A 9,578-nucleotide genomic window follows, 5' to 3' on the forward strand; every position below is an offset into this window, starting at 1 on the left:
GCAACCTGTTCGCTCCATTTGACGGGAAGTGCACTTGAAGCTTTTATCCCAGATGCAACAACAATAGCGTTAAACGACAACAACAACAGCATTAGCTCTTCATTAATGTTGCTATGGTGATCTCTCCTGGGGCAAAAATGTACGAAAAGGCGTACATTTAACTCACATCGACAGGAGATGGGAATTCTCTCTCTTCTGCGCACTAAAGTAGACTATATTATTAAATCTGAGCCAACTATTTTTAGAACTCGGCTTAACGAGTTGCAATCGTCTAAAATACATAAAGTTAACCGAAAAAAACAGAACTACAAGTAGGCATTGAGAAATTCATATGGCATTCAACTTAACTTTTGGTCGGTTTGTCATTGCTTAAGTGGCATTAAATGGGTGAAGGTCAGTGCAGCAGCAGCAGCAGCAGCAGCCAGGGCTGCAGTGGGTGGTCTGATACATGGGTGCAGTTTGTTTAAGGGGTGTAGGTAGTGCAAAGCACTAAACGAAAAAAAAATGTTAAATAATTTGCCGGATTTGTTCACAATTGCAGTTATTATAACTTTTATGAATAACAAGAATTCCAGATTGTTGTGATTTTTCGTAATATGTTTTTATATACATAACAAAACAACAATAAGTATTAGCCATTTCAGTCTACCCAAACTATAGTTAGGCCAGCAATGGTCATGTTTACCCAAAACTTAAATACACAAACACAAAACACCAAATGCTTTCATAATTTCTTACACACACACACATACGTTCATTTATATATGTATCTGCATATATACACACAGGATATATGTATGTATGTATGTATATAAATACATATATATAAATCTTCAGCTGGCGCCATTTCACTCCTTTTTGGGGGACGGGGAAGGCTATAAAAACCCCTCTACCAACAACAACAACCGTCTGCTGGCAACCTTCTCCAGTAACATCAATGTTTTGCTTCTTGTCGTTTGCTCTGCCATCTTCTTCTCTACCACCCATTCCCCATTTTCCCCTCCCTATACGACTCCCACCACCGTATAGCATACAGCATCCTTCCAATTACTCACACATTCAACGAGCACTCATTTAAACGAAGCACCCAACGCTTACAGCATAACGTCAAAGTTAACTCGCTGAAGCGTTCGCGTTTTGCTATGTAGCCAAAGAAGGATTCGTGGATGGGAAAGGAGCGAGTGCGAATGCGAGAGCAATCGTTCGCTCGTGCGTTCGTTCTGCCAGTTCGTGCATACTCGTAATATTGGCCATCCTTTGCCTGCCATACAATGCTGCTTGGATGTTGCACAGTGGCACAAAGTTAGTATCGTTTCGAATTTCAATTACATACACACACTCAAACACATATATTTGAAATAAGAAAGGAGAGACAAACGATCCATGCATGCAACTAAATAAAAAATGTTTATTAATTAAAATTCATTGTGTAGTTTCTTTTTAAATACTTTCACAGTAGATTTTAAGAGTAAGAATCTTAATAATCTTTGTACGAATACATAGACTATGAATTACTTTCAAAGTTATCCAAATTTGGATTGTAAAACCATAAAAACTATGTACATATTTCATGTGAGTTAAGCAACGACTATGAGTAAATATAATTCAAGGGATTTAATATAATTTTTGCAGTTTTGCATTGCTTTAACTGGTGTTTCAAAAACGATTCACCAACTTAAACAACTTGAAAACCCAACCAGTTACCAAGTTTTTTGACCACTGTAAGCCATCAATACATACATACATAAGTAGGTGGATAGTTACATACATATATATTGGCACATTTGTTAGTACATTGTAGCAAGTCAACATTTTTCTTTCGAATGTTGTTACAACATTGACACAATGTGCAATCGTCCTTTCGTTCCTTTTTGCCTTTTATTTTGTGTCCTTTTTGTTTTTTGCTCCCTCTACGTGTGTACGTGTGTATGTGGGCTACTATGTTAAAAGTTTGTTTCTCCATATAGAATGGCCACACCCCCCACTCTATATTTTTTTTGTTGCCCACGTCCCCCGCTCCCTTACCAATCACAACCAACGACGGAGAGACGCCAGCAGCAAGTTGTTTGTGTCCGTGTATCTCTATGTATGTGTGTGTGTGTGTATAGTGGGTGTAACTGTATGTTGGCAAAGTTTTTTGGCAACTTTTTTTTGGTTTGCTTTTTTTCGTGTATTTTTTTTTTGTTATTTAATTGTTTCGGCTGTCGTTGAGTCTTGTGTTTAACTTTTGAGTTGTCGCTGAAGCCCACGAAACTCTCTTTTATTGTTGTTCCTTTTTGTTGTTGTTGTTGTTGTTGCTGGTGTAGTTGATAACTTTCGTTGAATGCTGTCAATAAAGCCAATTGAAAGTTGTAAAATTGTTAAAAGCTTCATTTATACCGTTATGAGCTTTAAATTGCCCAAAAATTAAAGAAACCAACGCCAAAGATGTAAATGTATCTGTGACTGTAACTGTGTGTGTGTGTGTGTGTGTGTGTGTGTTGAGACACACACAACTCTGTGACACACATACAAAGAGACACAGAGCATCTAGCACATTTGTCAAACGTAAAACTATGTTGGGGATGTCGCTTTTTTGCCAGCCAGCTGGGCGTCCAACTTTCCCACAGATGCCATGCCATGCCATCCATGTATCCATGTATCCAAGTATGTATGTATGAGTCTATGTAGGTGTGTGTATGTGTGGATGCTTGTATCTGTATACGCAAAGTCACATAATCCCAGCACACATACACACACACACACATTGAGCCTCACTTACACAGGGATACGAAACACAGTTAGCAATTTACTGTATTGTATTATGTATGAATTTTTTTTTCTGTTCTGTCGTTGTGTGAGTTTGTAGGTGCGGGTGTGTATTTGTCTATGTGTGTGTGTGTGTGTTTGGATGCTGTATTTTTCTATTTTCTATCCTTTTAATACTTTTATTCTGAGCTTTGTTACATCTTAAAACGCAGCCCAATTGGTAGGAAAGGAGTTAACTTCTCCCACATATAGACGTATACTATTTCTGTTTATGTATATATGTATTTAAGTTGGTTTTTAATGCATCTGCAATTTACAGTTATACACACACACACACCCCCTCAAGCTGACGTAAATTAAACTTTAAATAAAAGAGCAAATCAGTTGAATTTTCACACAAGGATTTTCTATGTGGTAAAAATTTTAAACAAAAATCAATGGAAAAGTAACGGATTTTTTTTCAACACAATTTCTGCATTTTTCTTTGCTATGCGTTTCTCTTTTCATTTTTCACACAAGCACTTTTCATTTTTACACAATTTCTTATTAGAATTTTATACAATTTCTGTATAGTTTTAATTGTGATTTTTTTTTATTTTTTATTTTAGGACACACGACGTTGATACCTTTTGTTTTATTTGACAAAATTATTGAAATTTCATTTTTAATATATATATATTATGTATATATACATAGATATATAGGTTTATATATTTATATACACGCGTATTTTATTTGATTTGATTTATGTATACATATACGCATAGAATTTAACGATAAAAGTTTTTCTTTTTGGCCAGCTTTTCTATTTTCCTTGACGTTGTTTTCTTTTGGTTTTGGTGGCTTTTGTCTATTTGTTGTAGTTATATTTTGTGTTATTTTTATTTTTTTGTATTACGGTTTTTCGTTTCTTTTTATTTTGTTGTATTTTGTTTTTTTTTTGGTAGTGTAGAAAAAATTAAAAACGCGTCGTTGGTATAAAAATGTTCTTTAGCTTAGGCGATTTAAACGTTTTGCATGCGAACCAACAACTATTTTGGCCAAATGCTCGCTGGCTGGCCAGAAGCTCTCTGAAAAACGAACGACACAGAGATGCCGAGATGCTCCCTACTACCAGCGAGATGTCCACGAAGAAGATGATGATGATGTTGTTGTTGAGAGCAGAAGAGATGCTGCTGTCTTTACTTTGCTAAGGCATTTCACATGCGTTAAAAAGAGACAAAATAAGCTCCAAAGAGACCACGAGAGAGAGAGAACGCGTGTGTGTGTGTGTGTGTGAGTATGTTGGGGGGACTTATTGAGCGCCAATATTTTTGGCTCCTTACCTTTTGTTTTGATGCCGACGCCTGCGCCATGGCATCACTTACACGCTCTTACAATATGTACATATATATGTATGTAGGTAAGGGCACTGCCAGCTGTCGATTACATAAAGTTGCCATTCTCACAAAATGTTTGTTTACGCGGGACATTTGAAAATCGAACACTGTCTGGTATAATTAACGTTTATGATTTAAGTGGAAGTCTACAACTACTCGAAATCTAAGTATGTACAGATGCATGTACAGCATATTTATGTTTCAACGTTTGTATATAGACAATAAAATATCAATATCACGTGAACAATTCTCGTGCTGTACTAAAAACAGGCAAGCGGATGCGCAGGCAGACGATTTGTTGAAAAGGTGGAAGGGGACAGAGACGTAGGCGAAGACGAATGGGTCGGGGACGGGGACGGGTAGAGCGTTAATGATGATAACATTTGTACTTTGGAAAAAACAGAAAAACAGTTTTTGAAAACACAAATACAAACACACACAGACGTCCCAGAGGTATACAGTGAAAACTCGGCAGTGAGATTCAATAAAATCATTTCTATATGAGTTAGTTTTCAATCGATTGTCAAATAAAAAATCAAAAGCCTATTGCAAAGGCTAAAATTCCATTCTATACTTTTGAATATTCGCAGAAAGAAAGACTATTCCAAGAAATAAAAATTGTATTCTAATATTTTTAATATTCATAGCTTTACCAAATAAAACTAAAATTCAGATAAATCTGCTAACAATTTTAAGAATAATGGAAGCGTGGCTTACAAATATTATAGTTTTTAACGAAATTCAGAAATAAAAGGATGTTACAATTTCTCATAAAAGTGTTTATTGCGGAATGAGGTTTCACTGTTTGGAAACACACGAGCAATAACAGGCAAGACGCCGCATTGAGATTCTTCCCTCTTTATCAGTCATGGTGACTTGCGATGGCGGCGACCTGTTATAAAATTCATAAATTGAGTCCCAGAACCCTATAAATAGCGCAGGTCTCGTGCGAGTTGTCTATCAGTGGCTCTTGAAACGTGACCGATTGCGTACAGACAGAATAGTTGTCGGACAAGCACGGAGCACGGATTGATGATGATGATGCTGTCATACCTGATATTAGTTGGTCTGCTGGCTCTGGTTGTTGTTGTCAACGGGAATGGTAAGTTCAAGGAGTAAAAATTAGGTAAATGGTGTAACTGTACTTATGCAAATTTGTTATATTTTTGCAGTTTGGCCCACTCGAGATGCTGAGCGTGCAATGCATCCAGTATTCTCCCTGACCGATGGTTCACGCCATAAACGTGCCATGCCTCTGATCAACTTTGATGCCTACAAAACCGAGGAGAACTATGCCGAGTATTGGGAGACAATGGCCCATCAAACGCTGGAACAGCAGCTTGAGAGCAAAATGCGTGTAAATACCCAAATGGCCAAGAATGTGATGCTCTTTTTGGGCGACGGCATGTCTATACCGACTATAACAGCCGGGCGTGTGTATTTGGGAGGCGAGGAGAAGCAATTCTCGTTCGAGCAATTCCCCTATGTGGGTCTAAGTAAGACCTATTGTGCAAATATGCAGGTGGCGGACTCAGCGTGCACTGCCACTGCCTATCTCGGCGGCATTAAGGCTAACTACGGAACTGTAGGAGTCAGTGCGGCTGTTCACAATAAAGATTGCCAGGCCCAAGCTGATCGCTCGCATCATGTGGCCTCAATAGCAGCGTGGGCTCAGCAGCAGGGAATGGCCACGGGCTTTGTGACTACCACCTCAGTGACACATGCATCACCGGCCGGGGTTTATGCCCATATAGCCCATCGGAATTGGGAGAACGATGCAGAAATTATAAGCGATAATGGTGATCCGACCATCTGTCCTGATATAGCCTATCAGCTGATTCACGGGCAAGTGGGACAAAAGCTAAATGTGATAATGGGTGGAGGACGGGAGAATTTTTTGCCCCAAATAACACGAGATCGGAGTGGAGCACCCGGCAAGCGTGCGGATGGAAGAAATCTCATCGAGGAATGGCAACGTCAGCATACCAACAGTGCACACTTTGTGCAGACGAGAAGTGAACTGCTAAAGCTATCAAATCGGACCAGCCGAGTATTGGGCTTATTCGCCCCCTACCATATGCCCTACCATCTCGATTCGTTGGAGGCAGATGCCGAGCAACCCACCTTGGAGGAAATGGTCCAAATGGCAATGAATATACTGGAACGTCAGAGTGCTGGCCGTGGTTATTTTCTCTTTGTTGAGGGCGGACGCATTGATCATGGCCATCATGATACTTTGGCCCTGCGAGCTATCGACGAGACGGCTGAATTCGACAAGTCAGTGAAATGGGCCCGTACGCACAGCAGCACAGAGGACACTTTAATTGTCGTTACGGCTGATCATTCCCATACCATGTCTCTGGCTGGCTACTCTAGTCGCAAGAACGATATCTTTGGCATCAACAATGGCCAATTGGCAGACGATGATCTGCCCTATGCTACGCTCAGCTATGCCAATGGTCCCGGCTATGCCAGCAACTATTTGCGTGAGGGAGGAGCCGTAAAACGAAAGAATCTACGCTCGATTAACATGAAGAACAAGGACTTTATGTTTCCCAGCACAGTGCCCCTGGAGTCGGAGACTCATGGTGGCGACGATGTGGCCGTCTTTGCCAGTGGACCGTATTCTCAGCTGTTTACGGGCGTCTACGAGCAGCATTTCATTCCACATGCAATGGGCTATGCCTCGTGTCTCAGCGATAAGCGGAATATGTGCTTAGACAGTGGAGTGACGCGGCGACCGAAATGAGTTTATATTTAAGGGGGAATACTCTAGGGGTTACAACATTAGAACAATTAATGACAAACAGTAATTATGTTGTATGTATTAGTACACAAAGTAGGTTAATTAGCTATATAAACTGGCGGACTTTTTAAAATACACAAGTATTTAGAACATTTCCAAATCAAAAACAAAAGCTACTAATACCGAATTATTTATTTTATACTCTAATTAACAACTGGAATCATTTTCTTCAACTTTTTTATCTGTTCCTTGACTTCTCGACGCAGCACCTTTCCATTAAAATTTTTAGGTATTTCATCGACAAAATAAACTCCTCCATATAGATGCATATAGTCCGCATCAATCAATTTCCCCACTTGCTTTTTAACTTGTTCCTCGTCCAACGAATGGCCTTCCTTCTTAACAATCATTGCTGCGGGTGCATCACCCAAAAGCTCATCATAGATACCCACCACACAAACTTCCTTGATATTGGGCATTTGGGCCACAACAGCTTCAATCTGATTTGGCCAATATTGAAAACCCTTGCATTTGCAAATATCCTTTTTGCGATCCACTATATGCAGATTATTGTGATCATCAAAGTAGCCAATGTCCCCGGTATGAAACCATTCCAAATCATCGTATGTCTTCTGTGTTTCCAACGAATTGCCATAGTAACCGCCCCATTTGGAGTTACCACTCTGTATGTAGATTTCACCCACTTCATTATGTCCAAGATTTTCACCTTCCTCGGATACAATGCGTCCACGACGACCGGGCAAAAGTTGGCCAACAGAATTTCCATAATTCAAATAACCCCCAGATATCGCCCCAATCTCGGTGGAACCGTAACCAAAAATCACAAATGCCAATTTCGCCAGCTCCTGCATTTTCTGTAGGGTATCCGTCGCTATCCATCCACCTGAAATAAAGAGTACTCGCACGGTAGAGAAGCGTTCAGGAGTAGCTAGCGGGCAAGCAACGAGCTCCGAGACATAACTGGGTCCCAGGGCAATCATGTTGATATTGTATTTCCCAATTAGCTCCAACAAATATTCACTAGTACTAGATTGATCAGTTATGATGCGAGTGCATCCAACGGCAGTGCTAAGAAGCATTTGCTGCAGTCCCGAAAACCAATCCAGGCCAGAAAATGAGAATATAACCATATCGCTGGTATAAACTCTAATTGAGAGAAGAATATCAATCAATAAGTTATACTCCGTTTGCATTCAACTTTTACTATACTTACGGCATAGCAAACAAATGCATTAGAAAGTAATTTGCCATGCAGACCGCCTTAGGTAGACCCGAAGTTCCCGAAGAGCACAGAATGGCCATGGTTTGACTCTCACCCAATGTCAATGATTGTGGTCTAAAAATGTAAATTATATACATATTAGAATTTATTAGAAATCTTTCAAATAATTAATTCTTGGCCGTTTCATAAATAATACTTATCTGTTAAATAAATCTACAAAATTAACCATTCAAACATTTCTAGTTAATTTTCTTTTCTTTACTTTTAATTTATAATTAGATTTAAAGCAACAAAATTCAAAAAAATTAAGAACAATTTATAGGACAATCCGTAGTTTGTACTTACTCAAAAAAGAATTCCGTGTTGGTTGGATCTAGCAGATCTTCTACATGTGCACCATTCACTTTTCCGCTTAATGTTATCAATTCGGGATGCCAGGACATGCTGGCGTTTTTTATCTTCTCAATGTCAATGCCATCAAAAAATATGATCTTTGGTTTTGTTATAGACAAAATATGTCTTATAGTGTCCTCATTAAATGTCGGGTTTACGGAATGAAAAGGAGTGGCGTTAAATAAGCAACCAACGGCCACTGCACTTTGATAAGTACTGCTCCTAGAAACAATACCAATCACATCATCGGTGCCGAAATTCCGTTTCTTCAGATGTTGGGCAATACGAACCGACCAATTTAGCATTTCCCGATTAGTTGTGATTTTTCCATCAACTGCATTTATCTAATAAGATGTACAAGAAAAGGAATTATTATATATAAATAGGCCCATGCGCAGAAATTCCAAATTCTTACTTGGCAAACATTTTCGGAATGGTTCTTTAGGGCATTGTGGATTATTTTGCCAACTGAACAATTCTCATGGTACATTGGCGTTTTCTCTAAGCCACTCCATATTTTCTTTGAATTATTGTAACTTGATTTTGTGAATGAATCCATTTTTGTTGGTATATAAGAATGTGCTTAATACAAATCGGTGTATTCACCTTCAACAGTGAAATTACTATAAGTTCTCTTCAAAATTGATGCATTACTTAAATACTCTTGCACGGCATTGTTTTGTCTCTTATCTGCCTTTTAAACTGCTTTTAACATCAACAATGATTCGCATTTTTTATGTGTTATTGTTTTGTTTGTATTTAAACATTATTAAAGCTTAAAAGCTACTACAAAACTTTGATCGTTAGACTCGGGGACTTATGATGAAATATGCAACAATAGTTGAAACAAAACGAGTTTGTTTAAACTTTGACCTATCGTATGATGGCGTGATAAGAAGAACTCAAAAAGTATGCACTATTCTAGCCGCCGTTGATTGCAACCGCCATAAAGTATAAGTGTATTTTATTATTGTGAAGAAAGAGTCCAATGCCTCTGTAGCTGGTACTCTTATTTTAGCTAGATTTTGTATTTTATAACATACTCAATGTATTAATAATTATTAAATAA

The 9,578-nt window shown here is 38.6% G+C and overlaps 2 protein-coding genes across 2 annotated transcripts; one reads left to right on the top strand and one right to left on the bottom strand.

Annotated features, from left to right (window-relative positions):
- The first annotated feature begins 5,065 nt into the window (after positions 1-5,065).
- On the top strand, positions 5,066-7,045 carry LOC6647839 (alkaline phosphatase). The gene is made up of 2 exons (XM_002070525.4): positions 5,066-5,229; positions 5,300-7,045. The coding sequence occupies exons 1-2, from the start codon at positions 5,160-5,162 to the stop codon at positions 6,874-6,876; spliced, it is 1,647 nt and encodes a 548-aa protein (XP_002070561.2). The 5' UTR covers positions 5,066-5,159; the 3' UTR covers positions 6,877-7,045.
- A 2-nt stretch (positions 7,046-7,047) lies between these two features.
- LOC6647838 (4-coumarate--CoA ligase 1) lies at positions 7,048-9,031 on the bottom strand. The gene is made up of 4 exons (XM_023178340.2): positions 8,925-9,031; positions 8,462-8,853; positions 8,108-8,230; positions 7,048-8,040 (listed from the first exon to the last, which is right to left on the bottom strand). The coding sequence occupies exons 1-4, from the start codon at positions 8,997-8,999 to the stop codon at positions 7,077-7,079; spliced, it is 1,554 nt and encodes a 517-aa protein (XP_023034108.1). The 5' UTR covers positions 9,000-9,031; the 3' UTR covers positions 7,048-7,076.
- Between the last annotated feature and the right edge of the window lie 547 nt (positions 9,032-9,578).

The sequence above is a fragment of the Drosophila willistoni genome, chromosome 3R, assembly GCF_018902025.1.
Source record: "Drosophila willistoni isolate 14030-0811.24 chromosome 3R, UCI_dwil_1.1, whole genome shotgun sequence".
NCBI lineage: Eukaryota > Metazoa > Arthropoda > Insecta > Diptera > Drosophilidae > Drosophila > Drosophila willistoni.

What these genes read in the sequence shown, in the direction of transcription:
- LOC6647839 (XM_002070525.4), top strand. Translation starts at nt 5,160, where the DNA reads ATGATGATGATGCTGTCATACCTGATATTAGTTGGTCTGCTGGCTCTG. An exon ending in TGTTGTTGTCAACGGGAATG is followed by an intron (nt 5,230 to 5,299) that starts GTAAGTTCAAGG and finishes ATATTTTTGCAG; the next exon opens with TTTGGCCCACTCGAGATGCT.
- LOC6647838 (XM_023178340.2), bottom strand. Translation starts at nt 8,999, where the DNA reads ATGTACCATGAGAATTGTTCAGTTGGCAAAATAATCCACAATGCCCTA. An exon ending in ATTCCGAAAATGTTTGCCAA is followed by an intron (nt 8,854 to 8,924) that starts GTAAGAATTTGG and finishes ACATCTTATTAG; the next exon opens with ATAAATGCAGTTGATGGAAA. An exon ending in ATGCATTTGTTTGCTATGCC is followed by an intron (nt 8,041 to 8,107) that starts GTAAGTATAGTA and finishes TCTCTCAATTAG; the next exon opens with AGTTTATACCAGCGATATGG.